Genomic DNA, 27,080 nt, shown 5'->3' on the forward strand with positions numbered 1-27,080 from the left:
TCACGCGGTCACGTGGTAGCGCGCAGCAGCTCCGCCGGAGCGAAGGATGAACCTCCTCCGATGGCAGAAAAGCGCAAGCAGTATTGCTTTCGCAATAAAAGAGAAAGTGAAACAGAAAAGATAGGGTAGCAGCAGGCGACGGGTGGGGGTTGTGGAGAGGGCCACGGCCTGTCACACGGTGATTGCTGGATTACATCGAGAGGGAAGCGGGAGTGAAGCGGCGGTACGGCGTGTCACACGGTGATCGGGGGTCTGAATCACGCCACCCGCACTCCCGGTCTGGACCCGTCAGTGTCGCAGAGCGGCAGCGGCTGCTTTGTCCGGAGGGCTAACGCATGCTCTGCTGAGTCAATCGCACTGTGTAGATTTTCTTTTTTTTTTTTACACTGTGATAATCATGAAACTAAGATTTGTGAGCGCTAGAGCGAATACACAGAGCAGTTTCAACGACACTGTTAAGCAGGTGCACTTTGCAAAATTCTGTTAGATGACTGGATTCTTCGCAAAAGTGGATTCCTTACCGCTTTCTAGGAAAGTTTCATCGTTTCGCGCGGTGTCAGTTGCTGGCTTCTTGGCAAGCTCATTTTTTGAAGAGCCTGCTCTTGGCAGCCAGTGGTTCCAGAATTATATATGCTGGAGCACGCACAGAAATGGTTGCTTGGACACCTCTAGACTAGCGAATCGACGAAACAGGAAGCTGCACGCCGCTGTCAACGTAAAAAGGCGTGCAATGTATGAAAACTCGCAAGTCATTATGGAATCTCCATTGCCTACTCTGCGACGCAAAAATGTGGCTGCCTACATATGTACCACAATGCTCTGCGCCGGCTAGGCACCTCAGTCGAAAATTGATCGCGTTCTTCGCAAACCTGCTAGGCGACTGAAGGTGAAAATGTAAGGTGCAGCAGAAATCAATATTTTGAGGCGATTTCTGCGGCAGTCTTCTATTTTTTTTATTCGCATGTAGTCTGCCCTGTGTTACTACAGTAGCTTGAATAATGCCTTAGTTTAAACGCGTTTTATTTGATTTTTTTAAGATTTTAGTTGCATTTATTGCTTGTTACCTGAAACTAATTTTGCTCAGCAGGGTGACAAGCATTCAGTTGTAAGTGGGCTGACATATGCCTGCGCTTCTTCAGTTACCCCAAAAAGCATTTGGGGCTTCTGTGTCGAGAATCTGCTTCTTGAGACAGTGCGACGCCACGTTTTTCAGGTGGAAAAAAAGAAAAGGACGAGACATTTATTAAAGGTATGACGCGGTCGCGTAATGGATTAATTCCCATGTATAGAGAAGTTCATTCTCTGCATTGACAGACCCGTGAGAGTCCTCATGCCCCTCCTGGCGCAGTGGCGCAGCGGTTAAGCGATGGGCCACTGGCCAGCGATGGCAGGTGCTCCCTGCGGTGGGTCTTTTGCGGACCAGTCATTAATTTAATTAACGTGCCACGGTAGGCAGTTTTTTCACTGTCCGGTAGGCAGGTAGTGATGACACCGCAAGGTCACGTGACCTAATCGACCCACCTGCCAGCTAGGGTACTCTCTGAGGACCACCTGCCAGAGATATGCCCGTGATTTTTCGCTCACAACGCCGACCACGCCGACACCGGATTTTCTAATGAACGTGGCCTTTAACGCTATCGAATTCAAATAAAAAGCGCGCAGTCGCATGTAAAACGCGCCGCCGAAGTGTTCTACGATATTCTAACAAGTGCAGTAAACAACAATGTATTCACTGCCAAGAGTTCGGGACAGCACCCGGCAAGTGCCGCTAAGCCTAGCAGCCTATAGCACCCCAGTGTGCCATTCTCTGTCTTTCTTACGTCGTGGATGATGCCAGCGAGCTATTTTTGAATGTTCAGAGATATGCATCACGTAATGGCAGCCAAGGGAACTAGAAGCGCTCGTCCTAACTTCATGGTAATGGTGAATTACCAGCGCAGTGTGCCGCCTGCAAGCATGAGCAAAGCTTCGGTGAAATAAAAACAGACTTAAGGAACTCAAGGTAACGTACGCACGAGAAACCTGGGTTATCAAGAGACCCAGCTGCTCCAGCGAAACATGAACGTTAGAGTGGAAACGGAAGAAAAAAAAACATTTCGTAGACTGTCTGCTGTGACCACTTGGGACGCACGAGCTTCTCCAAAGGTAACTTTTGACATACATTCCCTGTCCACATATACAAACATGGCTTTGGACGCACGACCTGTGGCTTCAGCATTTTCCGGAGCAAGTTGATGTCGCCGTCATAAGGTGCATCTGTGAACGCGTAGCCCTGGGCAGCTCTCTTCAGCCTTCTCTTCACAAGCCTTTGTGCGCGCAAAACCAGGAGATAGAAACGAGCGCTTAATTTCAACTATCCGCATTACAGAATACTGACAACGCGCAAGTGGATGGGCGAGACACCCTTTTGGAACATACCCGACAATTCCGGACGGAACAATTTTTCAATGAGACATCCTTTATGAACGGAATTTTTAATATGTTTAAGATTTCACTAGAACGATCAACATATCCACAGATCTGCCGTCAGCAGGTTTGCATTTTTTAGCTATTGACGCTTTTTCTGTCGTCAAAAACATACTCCATGGCTTTCTATGTCCGTCTTAACTGCTAGAAAAACTTTAATGAAAGATTTCGCAACGCATTGGAAGAATGGGCCATTACCTTCAATATTTGCATAACAGTACCTCGCAATATTTCAATGCCCAAAATTTTGTCGATTAATGTTGGTCATGTCTGGAACGGTGCACCTCGCTGCGTTTTGACATGAATTTCAGTCCGAACCACGTCGATCCCACATATGTCAAGTGTAGCCTTCAGCGGCGAAGTTTGCACAAGCGCTGCCCTACCTGCGTGACGAAGCTGAGGCCGATGAGGTAGGAGACGAGGCAGACGACGGCGATGAAGATCTCCTTGTGCGGCCGCAGCAGCCGCGGCCACTCGTCCACCACGGCGGTGATGAAGCCCTCGAGTGTGCAGAACTGCGGCGGGGCGAAGGAAACAGCGCGTCACGCCATCTGCCGCCGGCGCTGCGCGTTTAAAGTAGGAGGGCACTACGAAAGGGCACTTGCCTGACTGTCCAGTCCCAGCATGACGATCATGAGGAAGAAGAGCACCGCCCACAGCGGAGAGATGGGCAGCTGCAGCACGGCCGAAGGGTACGCCAGGAAGGCTAGCCCAGGGCCTGTATTATACAGACCGCAGAATTAACGTACAGTTGTGTGCAAACAAAAGTAGGAGACTCCTCCTCCCTCGCGTTCCAAACCTTGCCGCTCTGCATGGGGGGGCACTTGACGAAGTCCTCCTGTTGTCGAGACGGGCAAGATGGCGCCCCCATGATGAGCGGCGGGTTGGGAACACGGGGGGGGGGGGGCTCATATTAAGGCGAAAGCCTTTAATGCCTCATCGTTGTCGACAGAAGGTTGCCAGCAGAAGCTTGTCAGCAGAGTTGCCACGCTTTTCTAGTCATACCAGAAAAAAAAAAGCTTTGTGCACGATGGGATTCAAACCACCATCCTTCCGTTCCGCAGCCGAGCGTGCTAATGGCTACGTTACTTCCTGCCAACGCATATGTATTCTCCTTGTCCAGGACGCTGGAGAGTGGTTGCATAAAGGCGTCGAATCAGATGGATGCCTCCCAAACGCCCTCCAGTGTCTCCAGCATTTAAGATTCACAGACAATTGTGCACTTAATTAACATCTTAACCACACATCAGTGACACAAGCAGCAACACCGCGCTTAAGGCTTTCGCCTCACCGCACTTTAGGTCAACAAAGTGCCTCCCTGAATTTTTTTGCCCACAACTGTACTACCAGCAAGAAATGAAACGCGAACAAGGCAACTGATCCACGGACAGCAAAATACGCAGCTCTTATCCACGGGAAGCTCAGTACTAGCTCCTATTATTTTAACCTCAAAGGCTCAAAGGATCTTCCTCTGAAGTGTTATTCAAGCTCTCATGTGCTTCCTTTCACTCGATGAGCTGATATGTGGGTGTTTTTGTGTGGGCACCTCAGTTTTCTTGTTCGATTTTCATTAATTGCCGATAGCACACGACTTCAGAGCAGAAGTGGCGCCCGAACACCTATGTAGTTCATCTCCACACTCATTATAATCGCGATGGTAGCAATTATGGTAACGCCTGCTGAGAGCCGATCGCCAATCTGCAGACAAATGCAACCCGTACTAGTCTGGAAACGGCGAGTGTTGAAATAATGCTGTTATAGCCGGTAGCATGATGACCTCGACAGACAGCACTTTGGCAATATTTTTGAGGCGAGGGTCCTGAGAAGCATGAACTGTTTTTTTTTGTAAACAAAGTACAACGGTTGCAGAAGCAGGGAGTTGTTGATTGTGCCTTTTATTGTGATACCGTTTTCGGCAGTAGGCGATGATACTGCCGCAGGGGGTCGGCACAAAGGTATCTCCGCGTGCTACGTTCTTGTCAGAGAGCCAGCGCTGTACGTGATAATGCGATTAAGTCAAAGTAAGCATGTTTCGGTCCCAAAAGTCTAGCTTTTTTCCAACGCGCTCGCGCAGGAAATATTCAGGAAGACAGATCTCAGGGGTACGGCTTGTCACACGGTGATTGACGGACTGAATCACGCCAATCGCACGCAAGGTACGAGCCCGTCGGTTTCGCAGAGAGCACTGCGCGCTGGCATAAAAAAAATCCTTTATCTAGTCATTTCTAACCACTTTTATGCTAAAAATTGCCTGAGATCTTGATGCCTTTTGGTCACAGCATGACAATTCTATGCTCCCACACTTGAAGTGAGCATGGCAGTGTGATTGGCAGCTGCAGACGAAGTGCAACCTCTCATTCAAGCACTGTCTCTGGCGTGCATCCTTGAGCAGGCATTTCCAGAGCGCTCGACATGCTATCTGCGGAGCAAACTAGGCTAAATCTTAAAGCAGGTGTTCCATTTCCCCGGCAGGGCTTGTCCTCGAGCCCAGCCGCGCAAATATACAAGCAGGGAAGACGCGAGCACGGTACCTCCAAGAGAGCAGCTGCGCTAAAATTAAGCTGTATTTGTGTACCACAGCACACTATTAAAACGCTATATGTAGAAATGCCTGCTGACGTCAGTGCTTTCTTCCGCAAGGTAATGGGGAAGACATATCGCTGTCCCGGCACTCGTTTTAGTGTTCTTGTTTTAGTGTCCGCACCAAATCACATGCACATGCATTTAGGCGTTAGCTCAAGAGATCCAGCAAATAATGCGGTTCACAGTGCTACGAGTCGAAAGGACAGCTCGTATTAAATTAGATGATTGCAGAAGTGATAATTTAACCTATTTATGCAGGAGTACGAAAGCTGTGTGCTTTCCTTCCATTTTCGAAGAAGCATAACTCGCCATCAATTCACAGGAAGCTAACAGATAGGTCGGAAATCCTTGTTATGTAATAGACCGCTGCCGCTACAGCAGATGAATTAGTTTCGTTGTGAGCAGTGCTCGGCAAAACACCAAATGCGGATGCCATCCTACAGTTATACTGCATAGTGATGTTCGAGCACCGCTTCGTCGCCGCCCTTGCTTTTCGCATCTCTGCCTAAAATAGCGACGCAGCTCGTCACCATATATGAGTACGGCCTCCGTGGATTTAACGGGCATACAGTTTGGTGGAAGCATAAGCAGATTGGAAACACGACGTAGCCAATAAGTATAGGTATCAGCTTCCCAAAATATCATGTCGTTATGGATAATATACTCAATGAGCATAAAACTCACTCGTTGCTGGCACCTTGTGCGCCAAAGCGACACGACGGCTGCGCGGAAGCCAGAAACAACAAAGAACATTAAAAAGAATCGGAAGGCGCTAAAGTTCCGCCTTAAGAGTAAAACGCCGTAGCACCTGCTCTTTATACCATACACATGACGGCATCACTCCATGCTGCTCTTAGAGGCCCCCGTGCGCAAAGGAAATTTTCAACACCGCTTCCTCAAGGACGAACAATGACGCCACACTCACTCATAGCGCATTTGGTGGTCTCCACGAAGTGGAAAGGTCCCGCTCTCTCAAGCTGCACAAGGCTTCCGCTGCTGGTACCTCTGGGATGTTCCAGGCACTAACGACACGACGGAGCCACGACAGCCTAAGCCTGTGGCGACACTGAAGACGGCGACGCCGGTTTTACCACCTCACGAGCTCCTTGACGCTCTCGCGTGAAAATCTCCCGGCACTATCTCTATTCTCGGTAATACGAATGCAGACCGTCTAATGGGGACCGGTGGGTGGCTGCAGGTACACCCACTCGAGGGTGCTTTGGAGGAGGTAGCTTCCGGATCAGGAGGGTGGTCGGAAGAGGCTCCGATCCACCTCTATTCATCAGGGACGCTGTGCTGTGGAGGCTTCACACGACAATCTAGAGACAACAGTAAAAAGCAGCGCTGTAATTCGTGCTATGCCTAGAATATCCCACGGCAGGAATGCATGCCTGCTGATCCGTGTTCCGCTTCGCAAGGCTTTCTTGCTCTCGTTTCTCTTCTTTGGTCAAAGATCTCGCCTGACGCTTGCTTCGGTCATATGCCATGGTATATGTCTCGCCTGTCGCTTCTGAAGCCGATCGCGATCTCAGTGACAGGCAGGTTCCGCAGATGTCGATGCCATTGCGTTTGGTCGTAGGAACACAGCGGGTGAAATTTTCACAGGCGAATAGAAATGGTACTTCCAACTGGAGTGCCTGGTATAGCGACGTCCGCACCACCAGTGCGCACCCGTTCATTGGTCCCGGCGCAGCAGGCTTGAGCCCACCTCGCCGACACGTGGCGCTGTCTGACACCCTCCCTGCGATTCTTGTGTATAGATCCACGAACCACGCGTCTCTTTTGCGCACGCGCTGAAAGCTCCTCCAGCCAGCCGCTGCTTTGTGCTACAACAATTTCCTTTTGGATGCCGTGAGTGTTTGTCTTCACAAAGTCTTTACTCTAGGTGACAATTTAAAACTCTGAGTAGTTTGGCCAGCTACAACCGATGATATCGTGAACTAACGTTGCAAAAACGGGAAACGAGAATTTTGAACCTGGTTTGAGCAGCACTTCGTGTACTTATGCAGGTCTTAGAAGTGCAGCTTTGGACGGACGGAAACCAGACGGACCAAGCTTGCGGACAAAGAGCGACAAAAATGTAGCCGTTAAATGCATTACTGCATTAAAAACGCTGAACGAGTTGAGCTCTTCTGGAGGGAAACATCTTAAAGGACGCAAAAGCAGCCGTTTACAACAGCTTTCCCCAGCAAGGTGCTTCACAAGGAATCTGTACAAAACGAACCTTACACATAGCGAACGCGAGGCAATCGTGTACTCACCCGAGGCAGCAACTTCGGCGATGTTCTTGCCTTGAGAGTGCGCCATGAAGCCGATCACCGAGAAGATGACGAAGCCGGCGAACATGGACGTACCGCTGTTGATGCACGACACGATAAGCGCGTCCCTGCACAGGAGAGACAGTACAGGAATAAGCTCCCGAGCACCACGGAGCGGCTCACTAATTACGGAAGACGGCTCGAACGCCTAAACACACATGTGCGCTGTAAAAAGATTTCAGCCACCAAGGCAGCAGGCATTCGCCACAAGTGGCATATTGCCAAAGTTAACGCTGTCACTCTTGGATGCTGTTTCAGCATGTGCGGCCAGACCGGAGTTGGGTTCGAACTAAGGATGGCATGCATCCGGAACACTTACTTGTATACATTGTTGTGGTACTTGTTGTAGCTTCCTAGGGCTATTAGGGAACCCAGTCCTAAGCCATAGGAGAAGAAGATCTGAGTGGCAGCATCTATCCATACCTGCGTCACAGAAAATTTGGCATAAAAATGTACTGTCATCACCGCCTCATACCGATGCGCCAAAGGACAGGTGGACAACGGAAAAGACATGACTTACACAGGGAGTCCTCCAGACAACAGTGAAACAAAATAGCCTGATAGGGCGCTTCAATTGGCATTATATAAATTATTGCGTAGAAAATTACAAAAACAGCGAAATCTGGAAGCGGAGGATTTGCCATTTGGCACTCGGTTCCTAGAACCATAATGCACTTGTGTGAATTAGGACCATTTTCACACTATCACTAAGGCGATACAGAAATTCGAAGGATATAACAAACCCCTCTATATAGACAAGCGTCAGGCCGTGGCGTCACGGAGATGCGGCGGCGCTGGAGTCAGCAGTGACTTTCGCTGTGTAGGCAAAAGCCGGTACCGTGTGCCTTGGGTATGCCATGCTTGAGCGTTTTTGAACGCCTTTTGCAATATTCCGGCGAGCTGTGGTGCGGGTGGCTGAACCGCAAGGCTGAAGAAAGGCAGCGGCACAAGTTTCCACAAGTTTATCTCATTTAGATATGGGCCAAAGGGATGCGCAGCGGCCGTGTAGCAGGAAAAGTTCGGCGACGGATCGGCTGCGCGGCTATAGTATTGGATTTCTGCATCGAAATGTGATAGTTTGCGTCTCTTAATCCGCATGTTTACTCTTCAGTCGCGCGGCGAACAGTGCAAGAATCAACGTCTGCAGCTTGTTCGCGTTCTGTCGGGCTCTCATTTTGAGAAGTCTGCACGCGACATTCCTTGTGGGTGTGACCGTAAACTGAACGCAGGGGACCGTTTTCAGGCGACAATCACCCGGTCTACGTCCCAGGCATCTCTTCGCGCTAAAAAAAAAAAAAAAAACAGCTGCTGCCAGTCGCCATCAGCATTCATCGGGCCACTATGCGCGACGTTTGAAGCAGCACTGTAGTCTAGCTGGTAGTAGGAATATACGACGCGTAGTTTTTTTTATATTTTCGCTTCCAAGAGCTTCAACTCGTACGTTTTTTCACCACCTAACCTAGAAAACGATTAAACTTCGCTAAGGTATCGGCAAAATCATGCAGTGTTATTTCCCATTTTACCTGAATTTTACAATTACTGGTCAATCAGAGCCTGGCGAAAACAGCAAATACCAGACCAAAAGCCAGTTATCAAGCAGAATAAGGCCTACATGCAGAATGACTGAAAATATTAGCTCTGCAGAGCAAACGCAACTTCTTTGTAGCTCAAGGTAAACTTCTATCCATTCGATTGTGGACCTCTCTTTAAGCCAAGCGAATAAAAAAGTATTTTTTAAGACATTACCAGTGAAGATCGCATTTGCATGACTCATTTAAAATAACTGCATGGCTTCAGTGTCCAGTAGTGTACGGCGTTCTCCGCACTGAATTGGCTGGACGAGAGCGGGCACATCACAAAGTTTGGTCATGGGAAAAAGTTCCCGTCGTCATTGGTGAAAACAGCGCGAAAGAAGAAGCCCGAAGGCGAAACGAGGAAGTGACAGGAAAGAGCGCTGACTGACAACTGAATTTATTCCCGTCATCCTTCTTCTTGCACTTAGCGATAGGGTATATGCCCTCCATGGGGTATGCTGTCCCTGTCTACTTCTCTGTCCGTGTCTTTTATTGCGCCCCTGTGTCCTCCTGAAAAGATATGCTGTATCGCCCCAAATGTTGAGACTGCAGACCTGTATACCTCGTTCTTTCTCGGTTTCATTTAATAAGTCAACCTAGTCGACCGCCGAAGCCGCGTCGTTGCTGCCTAATATAGCAGCGCAGAAGGAAGCCTATGCAGCGCTTCACCAGATAATTCCGTCAGCCGAACAGGTTGAAAACATGCTGAACTGCTCTCCGGTCACCAACAGAAATGTTTCTAACCACAAGCGACGCGCACGCTTTGAAATATGCGCGCACGCGAGTTGGTTTCGAAGGCAGCATCGCTTGGCGCGGTGTAGGCATGCTACGTTTTTGCCTACACCCCGCGTCGCTGCCGACCGCAGCGCCACCTTTGTTTACAAGCATGACGCTTGTCTATAGCCTTCCTAGTTTACGAGAAAGCATTTGACTCAGTCGAAACCTCAGTAGTCATTCAGGCATTCCGGAATCAGGGTTTAGAACAGCCTTACGTAAAAGTACTAGAAGATATCTATAACGGCTGCACAGCTACCATAGTCCCCCATAAAGTGAGCAATAAAATTGGGTGTCAAGCAGGGAGGCAGAATCTCGCTAATGCTATTGACTGCCTGTTTACAGGAGGTATTCAGAGGCCTTGATTGGAAACAGTTGGGGATAAGAGTTAAGGGAGAATACCTCACTAATCTGCGATTCGCTGATGAAATTGCCGTGCTAAGTTACTCTGGGGATGAATGCAAGACATGATGAATGACTCTGACAGGCAGAGTACAGCGGTCGGTCTAGAAATTAATATGCAGAAGACCAAAGTAATGCTCAACAGCCATCTAAAAACGGCGCACAGAAAAAACACGCAGAACACAGGGAGAACGGACAGGACAAGAGCGCACTAGCAACTGAAGCTTGGGAAGCCGAGTGCGAAGTGTTTTTCGACCAAGCTTCAGTTGCTAGTGCGCTCTTGTCCTGTCCGTTCTCCCTGTGTTCTGCGTGTTTTTTCTGTGCGCCGTTTTTAGATGGATCGATACCAACTAGCCCAACTTTCTGCTTTACTGAACTCTATTAATGTTCAACAGCCTCGGAAGGGAACAGCAGTTTACAGTTGGTAACGAGGTGTTCGACACTTAGGGGCTTATGGTGCTGGACAGCTTGGGCAGGTATAGTGACCGCAGAACCGGATCACGAGAGTGAAATGGGCTGGGGCGCATTTGTAAGCTGCTCTCATATCATGAATGGCAGTTTACCATTATCGCTGAAGAGAGAAGTATACAACCGTTACATCTTAACAGTTCTCAGCTATGGGTCAGAAACGTGGAGGCTAACGAAAGAGTCAACTTAAGGACAACGCAGCGAGCTATGGAAAGAAAATGATAGGGGCAGAATGGGTCAGGAAACAAACACGGGTTGATCCCGTCGTATTCGAAATCAAGTGGAAGAAATGGGCTTGGGCAGGGCACGCAATGCGAAGGCAATATAACCGCTGGACCTTAGGGGTAATGTAGTGGATTCCAAGAGAAGGAAAGCGTAGCAGGAGACGGCAGAAAGTCAGGTGGGCGGATGAGATTAAGAATTTTGCGGCGATACGGTGGCCGCAACTGGCACAGGACAGGGTTAATTGAAGATACATGGGAGAGGCATTTGACTTGCCGTGGGCGTAGTCAGGCTGATGATGATGACTGAATTAGTATCGCGGGTTTAAGGGCATGAAAGATAGCGCAAGATAGTTTGAAAGTGAGTCTGAAAGCAAAAGTGCCATAAATGACGTAACTGCAAATTCACCCTTGTTCTATAATGACCGAATGTTTGAAAATTTACAACCGTTCGTTCCCAGAGGTTGGCCTTCCTCAGGACTATTCGCCTGCTACGTTCCCCCGTTTGTCGCCCCGCTGTCTAGTACCATGTTCTTTGAAGCTGTACTATGGCGAGCCATGACCAAAGAAACACGTCCAGATTGCAGGCTGATTTGGGCTACCCCTTAATATATGAGAGCTTAGCACCCACTGCAGCAATCTGAACTAATCATTCTCGTATTGCCGTAAAAATAGTCATGCGTTCCCGTGGCTCCATACGCTTGGGGTTTCACGTCTCCAGAGTAAGAGTGCATGCAGCTTCCAGTGATGCTCTGCTCGGGAAATGCATTTCAATGCGTATAACAGCCTGAGCGCAATATTTTTTTTCTGCATCGGCGGACTGCGGCCTCATGGGCCCGGCGTCAGGAATAACACGAATCAGATGTTCACCAGCGTCGTCGCGAAAACAGCAGGCGCGCTGCGAGAGAGGAGCCATAGACTGCTCTCACAAAAATGTCTGCGTACAGCCGAAGACGATCCATACTCCTCTGTCAGTGAAGTCTATCTATAAACTTCCTATAGGCAAATCCTTTAGATTACTCTATATACAAAACAAATCCTGTCCATGCACTTTTTTCAGTGAAGTCTATAAACTTTCCATAGGCCAATCCTTTAGACTAGTCTGTATACAAAACAAATACTGTACACAGTCTACAAACAATCTATAAATTTATGGCCTGACACGTTTAGTAAACGTTTGTGTATAGAGAGTCTATAGACAATGAAGAAACAGAAGGAAATATCTGTAGGAAAGCAGTAGAGTCTGTCTATAAGAAGTGCATAGAAAGTCTATAGACCATTTTAATAAGGGCATGAAGCCGGAAACGAGGGCCACCCACCATGGAGTCCGAGAGGCGGTTCATGTCGGGCAGCACGTAGAACTTGATGCCCTCCATTGCTCCGGGCAGCGTGAGTCCCCGCACGAGCAGGATGAAGAGGAGCACGTAGGGGAAGAGCGCCGTGAAGTAGACCACCTTGCCGGTCCACTTGACGCCCTTCCAGATGCAGAAGTAGCAGAGCACCCAGGCGATGAGCAGGGTGATGGCCAGGGGCATGCGCAGGTCGCCCGGCTCGTGCAGGCCGCCCGTGATCTGGAGCACGTTGCCCCTGCGCCACACAGCAATGGCGATGAGGAAATCTTCTGCGGATCCCTCGTACCATTAGGGGCAAAAGTAACAGACTCCCCCTTCATGTTCCGGCCCGTGCCACTCTGCGTGGGGGCGCCACCTGACACAAACACTTCTGGTGTCGAGACCGGCGTAGTGGGTCCATGTATACACCGGAAGTGCTTTGTCAGGTTGCGCCCCCAAGCAGAGCGGCACGGGCCGGAACTTCAGGGGTGTTATTTTTGCCCCCGATGGCACCACAGGCTGCTCAACAACTGTCGTGCGCGCCTCTCTGCGTCGGTTACGTCAGAGTAGTTGACGGAGCCGAAGCGCTAAAGACGCCCGTTTGCTGTGCGATGTTAGAGCACGTCTAAGATTCCCAGGTGGTCGAAATTATTCGGGAGCGTGCCCATTACGGTAGCTCTTCCCCTCTTTATTTTTTCACCCCTACTTTCATACCCCCTTTCACGGCACGGTTAAGGAGTCCCCAGTGAAGTGAGACAGTTACTGCACCTTTCATTTCCTCAAAACCAATTTTCAGGGTAGTTGCTTGTGAGACGAAACACGAAATGTATCGCTGAGGCATTCGTTTGATGGTTTTCAGGTTCTAAAGGAATCATGCAGAATACGCTGCCCACCGTACTGAAAAGGCACGCGTAAAATTTTGTTGTTGAATTGCCCAGTCTATAGCACGTCATGGAGCAAAACTATGCCGGATGCTATCAGAATCCAGTGTCTGTCATGCTGACAAGCGAAGTAGGATTTTGTGATACCCGTGGAGCCAACGTCATATGAATCAGTGCAAGTCTGCGCAGTATGTCGATTTTTGAAGGGTGTCTGATTTTTCTCACGCACTGTCGCATTTTACTGCAGTGGTGGGGCCAAAATGAGAAATTTGGAAATTTTTAATTTTATAACGTTTCACTTTATTCCTCTCCAGATAGGCGCTTCATATCTACTGAGCCGGATGCCAGGGGGGTACTAAATAAATCAGCTGTATGTGCCTGTTGATATTCATGAATATTTTAAACAAGGTGATGATTAGAAAGTCGGTGCTGTGTTTCTGAACGCTGATTTTGAGCAATACGCTTACTTTATGATAACGCCCCGGAGTTCATTTGTGATGTCAGGGTGGAACCAGCGGAACACAGACGCAGGGCAAGAAAAAGGAGGAACACACACCACACCGCTGGACTTGCAACTGATTTATTTCCAGGAAAACCACCACATTTAAATGTTTCCCTGCGCAAGCGCACACTCTGGACGATGGGATCGACTGCGTTAAGATAAAAGAAAGTTATATTCTTTATCCTGTAAAACCAAGCACCAGACGAGGTTCACTTCCTGTGAAGTACTGCATCCCATTGTCCAGTGGGAAAACCTACATCTGGCAAACCGGAGGGTGCATCAATGAACGTCTGAGGCAGCACCGAACAACGTTCAATTCAGGCACTAGAAGCAATTTAGCCTTCCATGTTAAGGTATGCAAAGGATGTTCTCCTTTGCTTCACCGCGCGAGCATTATCGGTTGGGGGAGAAGAAGATGCGAGCGTGAAATTCTGGAAGCGTTTTTCATCACGAAAAACAAGCAGATGTGTGTCAGCGATCCCTCGGTTTTTATAACTTTCTTTTATCTTAATGCAGTCGATCCCATCGTCCAGAGTGTGCGCTTGGCAGGGAAACATTTAAATGTGGCGGTTTTCTTGGAAATAAATCAGTTGCAAGTCCAGCGGTGTGGTGTGTGTTCCTCCTTTATTATTGTCCTGCGTATGTGTTCCGCTGGTTCCACCCTGACAACATTATGAACCAACTAGCCCAGCAATTTACGTTTCATTTGTGAGTTCATATGAAAAATATTGTGCACAGAATATTGCTTACAATGTATTCCCCCACTTGGGAATAGCGTGAGCGAGCACCTGGCTCATAACGGTCAAGGCGGGCTTCAGTACTGTAAGCACAGAGTTGAATATGACGCCATAGATGAACAGAGGCGTGGGTGAATTTGTTCTCCATTACGATGAACACCATGCGCGTTACGGCAAACTAGGAGTGAGAACACGCACGAGCGCAGACTTTCAACTAACGTTTTATTTTGCCCTCTCTTTGATAAACTGTCCCAAAAGTATTTTATGATTGTCACGGCAAAGCAGGAATTCTGGATGAGCCACTTTTTACGGAAATTAAACGAAAAGGAAGAAACGCAGCAAGCTCACAGAGTAAATCATCGAAGCTGCTGCGGTGACGCAGCTGTGGGACATATGCATCACGTTAATACTTCTTTGGCACTGTCTGTAAGGGGAGTAGAATTATTGCACTGGCTTTTTCGAAACCCTAAACGGAAATTCTAATTCACCAGCACCTTTTAATTTTTTCGTTTGTTCGTGACAGTGATCCTTCACTTCTTCGTTGTTCCGAGCCACATGTGCCGAACTCCACCGTCCCAGCAGTAAGAGTTGAGTCGTAAGTCAGCCTAAGGCAGTGTGCTTCTTCCAACTCTCCTGTACTCTTCCATTTGCGCACCAAAGCGCTATACGACTCTCATTAGCGTGTCGAACGATACCATTATCTTACGGTGTTAATATCGTGCATCAATGGCAGGTATAGGGCACTGACCGCCATCCCTGGCAACTGCAGCGTCTCGTTGCATGCGCTCATCCTTGAAACCAAGACACAAGGTCTTAATACTAATATCTGTAATGCACGCAGATGCTGGGGTATACAGGCCACCACTAAGGCATCTCACAGCCCACTTGCGGTTTTGATATTCTATAGTGATATTTAATATTACAGATTACCCATGCTAAGGAAAAGTACTACTTTGAGTGAAAATAAAGGTTTTATAAGCCAGAAAGGTCAAGCAGAAATTTATGCATCAGTTATGATCTGCTGCGTGACGAGCTTAGGTCAGCGAAAGCTGGCCAGATGCTGCGGTCGTTAACGTTAACGTACATGATTGATTCTAAGAGAACGCAAGTGAAGCAGGGGATGAGGTCGAGCAGAAGGTCAGGTGGACCAAAGAGATTATGAAGCTGGATAAGGCGGTCGCGGCTGACACAGGACATGGTTAATTGGAGAGATAAGAGGTCTTTGTCCTGCAGAAGCCGTAGTTAGGTAATGATTTTACAAGCCAAAAAAGCAAACAGAATTTACGCATCGGTTACGCTGTGCTGCGCAACGAGCTTACGTCAGCGAAAGCTGGCGAAATGGTGCCGAAACGATGACGCTGTTGAGCAACGGCAGATGCGGAGAGGTCGCCGGATACATGTAACCGCTGGACGCGGAGAAACTCCGGCACCTAGCCGTTGCGCGCATACTTGCGTACGCGCACAGTTTAAACGCCTTCAGATCACTCTTCGATAAGTGCATACGCAAGCGCTCAAAGAACTGCGGTTGCAGGTGCACCAAATCTCGCCGGAACACTGCGCACCGAGTAGGAATGGCCGAACAGAATCGCAAGTCGTGCTGTGCCAAGTTGCACACCGTGGCTTCTTTACCGGCGGCACCGGTGTCGGCTGTGCGTCGTTCGTTACACTGTTGTTCGCCGACGCCGCTTCTCGCTGGCGCTTTCGACGGGCTCATAGTTGAGCACTGAGACTAGCGAGAACCGTAGCCGTTGTTTGATTTTCAGGCTCGCACTGCTGTGTCTGTGCTTCCGTCACGGAGGTATCCGAAGAGCTGCTGCTCCTGCCACCGCACAGCAATGCTATCTATTATGTGCCGTCACACCAATCAAAGCGCCACCGCTGGTTTAGCGCGCAAACATGCACCAGCCGCCTGCTGCACCGGTTGTGCGCGCCAGTCACAACAGTAAACAAAATCAACTTTTTAATGCTTCATTGTAATAAGAAAGCCAGGTGTAAAAAGTAGACAGCTGAAAGACAGGCCTTCGGCTCCCGAACCCTCGGCGGCTGCCGCTTTAGGAAGAAGACGACGACAAGTGAAAAATCGTTCCGATGCTCGAGCGTGTGCTGGACTGACCGCTGCCTCTGGTCTGTACCGGTACTGTACCGCTAGTCGTTCGCGACGCAGCGCCTTGGAAGACGTCCTGCACTACACAGCTTATAGTTTTTTTCTTCTTATTAGCTTCTTGTTTAGGTATCAATAAAAGTTTCAACAACTGACTACTTTTTGTCATAAAGGAATTCTGTGCGGTGGTCCTGAACGAGGGCAGTCAACCGAGCGTGACGCAAATTTCCGGTTACGTTAGGTCGAACCAAAAGGTGCGGTAACGGTTTCCCTCTGAGTGGCCAAAGAGGTCCCGCAGTGCGAGTAAACCATGGAGTAAGTGAAAGAGGAAGGAAAGTGATGGAAGTTGTCGGCGTTGCACGCGGTTACATACCGTTGTGTCATCTCTCGGCAGCACCCGCGTGACGATTTTCAAAGTAGGATATCCTGCGTCCCTCTTCGCTCTCTCTGTTGCTTTGCGACGCATCTCAGGTCGCTCAGTATTAGCCTGTGCGGCTTTGTGGCCCTGCTTAAGCTACATTTCAGACAAAGAACGAACTTCTGCCATAAAGAGCTTAAACAAATGCGTTAGCTGTCCCAGTATAATCCGATTATGTTTTGCCAGCCGCTACAGAAGTCCAGCAACCAAGGTTTCCAAGCCGTCATTCAGCGCATGTGTTGGCACCATTGTGCACAGCACAAGCGTTCATTAAACCAGTAAAAACGTAACCTCTACGTGGCACCGCAGTGTTGTGCACAACGCTAACATATATAAATGCAGAATAAATAAAATGCGGGCCAGTCGGTCAGTTTTGGGTAATACCGACAAATGCGGCACCCTTGGACTAATCCCTTGAATTTAGTAGTAGGCCGTTGAATGGTGCGGAGGAGTTTGTTTCAACCAGCTCCTTCTGCGTCGGCTGCTGGTTTCTAAACAATCCATTGCGCCAACTGCCCAGACTAAGCAGCACACACGAAGGCCTGCAAACGAGTACGCAAGGAAGAACCGACTTCAGTGCGTAAAGATGGCGCCAACAGCGAAATGTGCGATTATAAGGTAGGACCATTAAAACAGACGTCTTATTCGTTCGGTAACATTTCTCTAGCTACAGGTGGAATGAGACAAGAAAAAATTTCTCCATTAAAATGTGGTTCTCATCGGTGGTTTAAAAATAAAAAAGTAGAATTTTGGAGGCGAGATCTCAAGAGCAGGAGCTGGAGAAGTAAACAGAAGTTGTGCGCTGGTAGTGGAACACTGTTCCAGTGGCGGAATTATGGGCCAGTATTGGAAGAGAAAGAGGTGATCGGGAGGGGGGGGGGTTACAATCTCTCCGCCCCCCTCCTTATAAATACATTGCTGCATTACTGCTTTTGTGATGAATGACGCAGTCGCGTGCAACACCTAATGGCATCACGCAATGTGAGTTCACAGGGTATTAGCGTACATACATCCGTTCACGAGCACGGTCCCGAAGAGAACGACCACAACTGTAAGAGTTTTCGCTTAGCACCTCGAGGCGACGATACTAAGCCCAATCTCGCCTTCGCCGCGACGGTTGGGTGGCGCTGGCGGGGGGGGGGGGGGGGGGGGGGGTGAACCCTCCGCTGCGAAACGGAGTGCTCGGATGCATGTAGGTACTCACTCCCAGTACTCCTTGACGGGGCTCCTGAGCAGTTTGGGGTCCGGGCAGACGCCTCCGCGCACGGCCGAGCAGTTGAACGGCTCGTACTCGGAGCGGCAGTTGGCCGTGTTCCACCAGTTGTCGCACGAGCGCCACGGCACGTCCGACGAGAGCGCCGAGTAGATGTAGTACAGGGACCAGGCCAGCACCACGATGTAGTACGAGTTGAGCCAGAAGGACATCACGGCCGCCGCGTACCCCACGCCTGCGTAGCCGCGGACAGGTCAAGGGTTGGTTGCGGAAAGGTAACGTGGTAGCGCGGAACGAGCGTGGCCAATCCCTCAGCGAACATTTACCCCACGGGATCAGCACGTTAGCAGTCGTGACAGAAGCTTCAGTGCAAGAGTAGGTGCGAAAGGCGGCAAGAAAAACACACCTCTGGCCTGATTCTCAAAGCTGGGGGTATGACAGGTAAGATGGGAGGCTCTGGTGCGGAAACTTCCCACGAACGTTCCCACTCGATAACGCGAATGTCATTAAAAGCTCAAGATTAGAAGTCCACGGGATGACGCAGTCGTGGGGTACCCTATTTCTATTGATGACAGCACTCAATGTCAGCTTTTTGCAGCCACAAGCGCAAGCATTCACAGGACCCATCATCATCCGGTTTACTTCCGATCTTTAGCTGCCGATGACATTCGTTTTACAGTGTGGTAACCGCTGTGTGAAGTTCATTAGTAAAGCTTCAGGTCACCACATAGCACCCTGAGCGCAAGTAAGTGGTTGTGAGTGTGAACGGACATATGAGTGTTAGTGGATCTAGTGTAAGTGTATGTAGACGTGAGTGTGAGGGAGTGGATGCGAGTGTGAGTGAGGCATCTCTCATGATGTCGACGCATGTGCAGGGCTTTTCGACAGATGCAACTAGAGCAGGACTACAGAAACCGTTCTACATTGATAACACGGTTGTGTAGTTATGAGATATCAAACAATCACATGAAAAGCGCATATGACAGCGTAGCTCACCAGACCATTCTCGACGCTGTAGATTTTTTCTGAAACCGGTGGACGCTGTTTCTGTTAGGTACGCAGGTCCTTCTTCGTGAGCACTGATAATAGCCCAACACTCTTTTTACAACCCTTGACATGGTGTGCCACAGGACGGTTTGCTAAGCCCAGTCCTCTCGATCCTTAGACTATTGGTTGTTGTAGATTTTCTAGCACGTCGGCCCGATTATCAACATGCGCGGGCGATATCAGCGTTTATACATTAGATGCGACGCTAGCGCAAGTTCAAGCGAAAGTTTAAAATGCAGCGCAAAGGTATTTCACGGCACGTACTGTTCGTGCTGCAGGTCGTACAAACTTATCTAAAACCAAGGGCATGCGAGCAGCTGGTTCAACAGATTGTGCTTTTGTTAGCCGAAGTTTTCCACCGCGGCCATATCATAAAGTTTCAATGGATACCGAGCCATTGCGGCATAGCGGGAAACGAGCGTGCTGACGCCGAGGCTCGGATGGCACATAGTGATGGCGCTTTCATTGAGATAGCCTTTTCTAGATCAGACATTGGAGCCTTGTTGGCGCATTTAATGCAAGCGGCAATGCAGTCGCACTGGCATGATTCGAGTCATCAACAGGACCGCGTCTGTAACCTTGACGCTGGCTCACGATTACATTTGCCATCTATGGTGGTGCGACGTCATGGGACTTTACTCCACCGGCTACGGCTTGGCGTTGCCTACACCAAACACTATCTTCACAAGATCGGCATTGAAAGTAACCCAAATTGCGCAAAGTGCCACACTCCAGAGACTATTGGACACCTTCTTTGCGAGTGCCCGAACTATACTGCTGCAAGAAGAACATTGGAGGCGACCGTGAAACAACTGGACTCTCGCCCTCTCTCTCTGAGGAAACTCTTCTGGGCGCCAGGACGAGACGTTCTGATTGGTGGCGTGTGATAAAGGCCCTGCTCAACTTTTCGTGTGAAACAGTCCTGGATACTCGTCTGTGACTGCCTGTGCACAACCTACATGGTTAATGACATGTGTCGGTGTTTGTGTTGCAGACACCAGTTTAATGAGTTTTATGTGCGTCTACTAACCGCGATGCGAGTGCCAGCCAGTGCGGTGTGTGTGTGTGTGTGTGTGTGCGTTTGTGTGTGTAGACATCACCCGTGAAACTCATTGTATTATGCCATCATCAGCCTTCATTCGCACTTTCCTTTTCCTCCTCTTCCCTTTCCCCTGTGTGGAGTAGCAGGCCAGGGCCATGTTACCACTGGCCGACCTCTCCACCTTTCCCTCATTAAAATTCCTTTCTCTCTCTCTCTACTGTTCGTGCATAAGCACTTCTTTAGGCATGAGATCATTACTTTTATTCAGGTTACCATACGCCGAAATCAATCTTTGAGCCTTCATATCTACCATGAAAAAGACACTGGCCGCAACTGTACTCATTTTATTCCCTCGCGAGAGAATGTCTTGGCGCCCACCTGCGCAGCCGATGCTACGCAACTGTAGAGTGCACTGTTATCAGGCTTCCTGCGGTAGAGAACGCCTCTAATTCGAAACGTTAAGAAGACAAGCCTCCGAGCCCTGTAAAGTGCAAAAGTAAAATGCGCCTGTAAGTGTAAAATGGGCCTCAACGGCAGTAGCCGATATCGTCGCTATGGCACATCCAGTCACTATACATGCGTTGCGGATGACACTGTGAGCACTCACAGTGAGCAAAGCTGGACGTGGGAAGAGAAAATTGACAACAGGTTGCAAACGCGTCATCGACAAGATTATGGAGTTATCTGCGCCGTACAAAGGCTAGTGTCGACGTGAGAAGATCTGCAAGGCTTCACACCCTAGGAGGCGAAGAACTTCTTAGGAAAAATGCATAGTTTTAATGGTTCTTCTGCTCCGCCAGTTCTCCTCTAAGCATCTATAAAGAGACCACTTCAGACCTAAATGCACTGTTTTAATACGCTGTTCATGTCGTTTATAACTTGTCATCCGTGAAATGTGTGTATATGTGTGTTGTTATGCACCTCACATAGCCCAGCTTGAGTGATCCTTGTGGCTGCTACCGCGTGCTCCCGTGATTATCCATTGTTGGCGGGGCAGCAACTCGGCCACAGGTGTGGCGCGGACGCCCGGCGGACTCGCTGCCCTTTCTGCCCAACTCACCATCGTCATCGGCAGCAGCTGCAAGCGGACAAAGCATGGCGAAGCTCAACAAAGAGCATCGCGGTGTATCAGCCTGCGCAGTCCGTCCGATCGTCACAATGTTAGCACTTGGTGCGAGGTCGATAGTGAGTGAGCGAGAAGAACATTTAATGTATAGAATAAATCGAATTAAGCAAACAAGGGAAGTGTAATGAGGGGCTCGTTATAAATATGAAAGAAGCCAACAGCCACAGAAACCAAGGGGCACAGGGGATTTTTTTTTAATTAATTTGTTTATTTTGTGGTGTTGATCAATTTAGAATATTACGTAATATGTTATCGCTTAAAGCGAATTGATTAGAAAAGCAGAAGAAAAAACAACCACTGCCGCCGGTGGGATCCGAACCCACGACCTCCGAATTACGCGTCCGGTGCTCTACCTCTGAGCTACGGCGACGGCTGTCAAATCTTCTGCTTTCGGGGGTATTTATGTTTACAAGTAACCTAACTTTGAGAGTGTTCATCAGCGCCACCCACGTTCCTAAGCGGCGGACGTAGAACGTCCTGAGTTACCGCAGGTGTGACGTAGAACGTCATCGAACGGAGAGGGTGGAAGCTGCGTGAGAACCCTCTTATGCTCCCTATGGCGTCAAGGCTGCCAGAACCGAGGCCCTCGCTAAGCAATTAAGCAAACAAGGGAAGTGGAATGAGGGGCTCGTTATAAATATGAAAGAAGCCAACAGCCACAGAAACCAAGGGGCACAGGGGATTTTTTTTTAATTAATTTGTTTATTTTGTGGTGTTGATCAATTTAGAATATTACGTAATATGTTATCGCTTAAAGCGAATTGATTAGAAAAGCAGAAGAAAAAACAACCACTGCCGCCGGTGGGATCCGAACCCACGACCTCCGAATTACGCGTCCGGTGCTCTACCTCTGAGCTACAGCGACGGCTGTCAAATCTTCTGCTTTCGGGGGTATTTATGTTTACAAGTAACCTAACTTTGAGAGTGTTCATCAGCGCCACCCACGTTCCTAAGCGGCGGACGTAGAACGTCCTGAGTTACCGCAGGTGTGACGTAGAACGTCATCGAACGGAGAGGGTGGAAGCTGCGTGAGAACCCTCTTATGCTCCCTATGGCGTCAAGGCTGCCAGAACCGAGGCCCTCGCTAAGCAATTAAGCAAACAAGGGAAGTGGAATGAGGGGCTCGTTATAAATATGAAAGAAGCAAACAGCCACAGAAACCAAGGGGCACAGGGGATTTTTTTTTAAATTAATTTGTTTATTTTGTGGTGTTGATCAATTTAGAATATTACGTAATATGTTATCGCTTAAAGCGAATTGATTAGAAAAGCAGAAGAAAAAACAACCACTGCCGCCGGTGGGATCCGAACCCACGACCTCCGAATTACGCGTCCGGTGCTCTACCTCTGAGCTACGGCGACGGCTGTCAAATCTTCTGCTTTCGGGGGTATTTATGTTTACAAGTAACCTAACTTTGAGAGTGTTCATCAGCGCCACCCACGTTCCTAAGCGGCGGACGTAGAACGTCCTGAGTTACCGGTTCTGGCCTCGGTTCTGGCAGCCTTGACGCCATAGGGAGCATAAGAGGGTTCTCACGCAGCTTCCACCCTCTCCGTTCGATGACGTTCTACGTCACACCTGCGGTAACTCAGGACGTTCTACGTCCGCCGCTTAGGAACGTGGGTGGCGCTGATGAACACTCTCAAAGTTAGGTTACTTGTAAACATAAATACCCCCGAAAGCAGATGATTTGACAGCCGTCGCCGTAGCTCAGAGGTAGAGCACCGGACGCGTAATTCGGAGGTCGTGGGTTCGGATCCCACCGGCGGCAGTGGTTGTTTTTTCTTCTGCTTTTCTAATCAATTCGCTTTAAGCGATAACATATTACGTAATATTCTAAATTGATCAACACCACAAAATAAACAAATTAATTAAAAAAAAAAATCCCCTGTGCCCCTTGGTTTCTGTGGCTGTTGGCTTCTTTCATATTTATAACGAGCCCCTCATTCCACTTCCTTTGTTTGCTTAATTGCTTAGCGAGGGCCTTGGTTCTGGCAGCCTTGACGCCATAGGGAGCATAAGAGGGTTCTCACGCAGCTTCCACCCTCTCCGTTCGATGACGTTCTACGTCACACCTGCGGTAACTCAGGACGTTCTACGTCCGCCGCTTAGGAACGTGGGTGGCGCTGATGAACACTCTCAAAGTTAGGTTACTTGTAAACATAAATACCCCCGAAAGCAGAAGATTTGACAGCCGTCGCCGTAGCTCAGAGGTAGAGCACCGGACGCGTAATTCGGAGGTCGTGGGTTCGGATCCCACCGGCGGCAGTGGTTGTTTTTTCTTCTGCTTTTCTAATCAATTCGCTTTAAGCGATAACATATTACGTAATATTCTAAATTGATCAACACCACAAAATAAACAAATTAATTAAAAAAAATCCCCTGTGCCCCTTGGTTTCTGTGGCTGTTGGCTTCTTTCATATTTATAACGAGCCCCTCATTCCACTTCCCTTGTTTGCTTAATTGCTTAGCGAGGGCCTCGGTTCTGGCAGCCTTGACGCCATAGGGAGCATAAGAGGGTTCTCACGCAGCTTCCACCCTCTCCGTTCGATGACGTTCTACGTCACACCTGCGGTAACTCAGGACGTTCTACGTCCGCCGCTTAGGAACGTGGGTGGCGCTGATGAACACTCTCAAAGTTAGGTTACTTGTAAACATAAATACCCCCGAAAGCAGAAGATTTGACAGCCGTCGCCGTAGCTCAGAGGTAGAGCACCGGACGCGTAATTCGGAGGTCGTGGGTTCGGATCCCACCGACGGCAGTGGTTGTTTTTTCTTCTGCTTTTCTAATCAATTCGCTTTAAGCGATAACATATTACGTAATATTCTAAATTGATCAACACCACAAAATAAACAAATTAATTAAAAAAAAAAAATCCCCTGTGCCCCTTGGTTTCTGTGGCTGTTGGCTTCTTTCAGAATAAATCGAAGTTAGTTGAGCGGGCCCTAATTCCAGGAGCCCATTGACTTTTGCCGCCGCTATTGCCTGGTCCACCAGCCAAAGCTGGTCTTCCGCGGGTGGGAGCTGGGCAGTGCCGCCTCCCAGTCCTCAGTTGTTGGGTTATTGATTTTCGCGTATCTAGATTGTTCTGGCATGCCCATGCCATGTGGTATAAGTTAGCCTGTTCATCGCAGAAGGCGCTATGCGGATCGCATGAATTTGGAAACATACAGCTGAATTTTACTGGGTGATATAAATTTCCTTAGGATGACTCCTTGGTCCCTGTCTATAGTCTCTCTTTATGAGTAGTTCCTCAGCAATGAAACCTTCTTTTTAATTACCAGCTAATTCTTCTTCCCTAGTGGTGAGGTACGGTCACAAAATCAATTAACAAGTGGGCGCAAGGCGGGTGCTTGCCATAAACTAAACTTGAGCCGCGCTGTCGCCCGTCGCGATTCCAGTGCGCTGCAAGAAACGTGTTGTGCGTGGCGCACCGAGAGGCGAGGTTGACCTACTTAGGACTGCGCAGCTGAGGATCACTGCCCGCTTGACTGCCACCAAACGACCAACGCAATGCTGTCGGCGCATCGCTACACTGGACGACGCGCAGCAATTTGAGAATTATTTTTGCATTTTAATACAGAGCCATTTAGTGGACAGGCAACTAGCAGCGCTGATCACACGCCTACTGACGCAGAAACTTCCTCCGCAAAGTGTCGCCTTAAAAGACTTTCGCGGAGATTGCGGGGTTTTATACTGGGCCGCGGTCCTTGCTCGATGCGGAGAGAAAAAGGCGGAGAATGAAGAAAAACGGCGCGCGAGAGCAACGCCGATCCCCGAGACAAGGCAGCGGCGGCGATCTGGCCGCGGCCAGAGTGGTACAGATGAAGCGGACCCCTCGAAGAATGGGCTTTCGGGGCGGCCGCCAAATTGGACGGGCGCGGAGAGGCGGCCGTCCTTTGTGCGTCGGCGGCCCGAATGGGCGCCAAGGCAAAGACTGCAAGATCGCGCACAAAAGGAGGACGGCTACCAAGTTGCTCACTCCTAAAACTGCCTTCGCATCAGTCGAGAGCGACGGTTTGGAGGGGCCACCAAGCAAAGCAAGATACACTCCTCCTTTCCCGCTTCATTGCGGGCAGGCTCTCTTCTTCCCGCCAGAGGGATCCTTCGAGAGTGTTGGGACACATAACTTGGAACGCTGACGCAACGTGACGCGCGAGAATCGGGGGTAACCCGAAGGGGACCACTGCAGGTTCTTGGCAAGCGGATTTCACAAATAACGACTTTGGCAAGTGTAGTCACCTCTCCTGCGGCCTTCATTCTCGCTCCGGGTTCGAAGAACGACTCGCTGTGATGAAATTGCCGCTTTCGCGGCCCCCGAGTATAGGACGAGGAGGTATCCATATCGCTGGTGTCTTCCGGCGCGTAAGCCTGTGCACTAAAGTCGCGGTGCCTTGCAACGCCGCGGCTTTGGCACTGAGCATTGCCAAGTACGAGCATGTTAGGTAGAGAAAGCCTATGTATATTCTTTTATATAGAGAGAGCGCAAGAACGGACTGTAGCTCGGACAGAGAAAGACAAGGACACGGTGCCCCACAGTCGTGGACAGCGGTGGGCACCGTAGATGATAAGAAAATTAACACATGCAAGAAAAAGATCAGAAGGAGCATGCTTTCAGCCTCAACGCGCCAGCCTGCTTAAAACATGAAGAAACAAGTACTGGAAAACTAATAAAGCACAGTAGGAACGCCGGATGACGGGGCCAAGATAGCCAAAGAAAGAAGGCATAAAAACTGCCTTCCATGCTTGCAAGCATAATGTCAGCCACATCGAAAAGATTACCGCTAGAGTTCGTTTGGATATTACTTTTTTTTTTCATAAGTGCATAAAACTGAAAATGTGTTGCCTATTTCTTTGACAAGAGCAGGGACGAGCAAGAAGCATTTCTCAGGACTGGTGTATCACATTCTAGAACAAGAGACAAGTGGTGCTACCTTCACAGTGTCAGTCAGCCTCAGCTAAGTGTTTAGCACCATCTTCCTTCTTTGGATGGTCTAAGACCCCTAGATTCCCTGCGTAGGCACCGTGAAACATACACGCTCATCTGCTGACCGATATTGCCAAAGAGAACGGGACGCCCATGAATCATACAAAATGATTATAAAGCCATCCTAACGCCAATGAAGGCGCGCCATTAAAAGCGAGCGAGGCAGCGAGGTTGTTATTTGTATAGGCTACGAATAGATCTCTCTACACTTGCGCAGTTTCTTGTGACAAATGATGACCCAAGTACCTGCAGATAATGTGGAGCAGTGCTAATTGTTATTCATTTATTTATTTCTTGCAGACATATAGGTGAAAACAGGTGATTTTTTTTTTTGCCTTGTGCTCAAAATAGTCTGCCGCATCCTTAAATCCTTTTCATGAAGGTTCTCTGACGTACCACATCCCTGTATTTGAGCTTTAAGATTCCCCAGAATACTTATTGTACTTACTGCGCTAAAACAAAGAAAGTTTAGAAAAAAGTCGGTTTTAAATTCGCAAGCCCATTTCGCTCTAAAAAGACCTAAGTAACCAATGTGTCATAAAACACTGAAGATCAACGCCCCTTTCTTCAAACGCCTGTGTGGCCACCTTCTCAGGATTGCGTGCCGCCGGCTTTTCCCATTGAGAGCGCATCTCTTCTCCGGCGTCCACCCCGTGGAGCATTCTATATTCTGAAGGTGTTTGCTAGCTTTTAATTCATCCAGTCTCATCAACTGTTTGAATATCGCCGCTGAGCGTACTGGCGTCAAGGACGGTCATACAACGCACAGAACATGAGACTTCAGGAAGGATGTCGCATGACGATGATAATGAATTATGCCTTATTTAGTTGAAATAGGCGCAACCTGTTATCCCTGCGGCTTTTTAAACGCATCTTTCTCAGTTTCCA

General features: G+C 49.0%; 1 protein-coding gene across 1 annotated transcript in view; it reads right to left on the reverse strand.

The window, feature by feature from the left end:
- Gat (sodium- and chloride-dependent GABA transporter) overlaps positions 1-27,080 on the reverse strand; it is a 252,155-nt gene that overhangs the window by 14,223 nt on the left and 210,852 nt on the right. Inside the window, exons 3-8 of the mRNA XM_089553401.1 lie at positions 17,981-18,224; positions 12,126-12,393; positions 7,687-7,790; positions 7,311-7,435; positions 3,072-3,184; positions 2,850-2,981 (exon numbers count right to left, since the gene is read on the reverse strand). Coding sequence (XP_089409527.1) covers positions 2,850-2,981; positions 3,072-3,184; positions 7,311-7,435; positions 7,687-7,790; positions 12,126-12,393; positions 17,981-18,224 — 986 coding nt within the window. The remainder of the gene's footprint in view (positions 1-2,849; positions 2,982-3,071; positions 3,185-7,310; positions 7,436-7,686; positions 7,791-12,125; positions 12,394-17,980; positions 18,225-27,080) is intronic.

Source organism: Amblyomma mixtum, chromosome 7 (assembly GCF_055824585.1).
Source record: "Amblyomma mixtum isolate Tamu chromosome 7, ASM5582458v1, whole genome shotgun sequence".
Taxonomy (NCBI): domain Eukaryota; kingdom Metazoa; phylum Arthropoda; class Arachnida; order Ixodida; family Ixodidae; genus Amblyomma; species Amblyomma mixtum.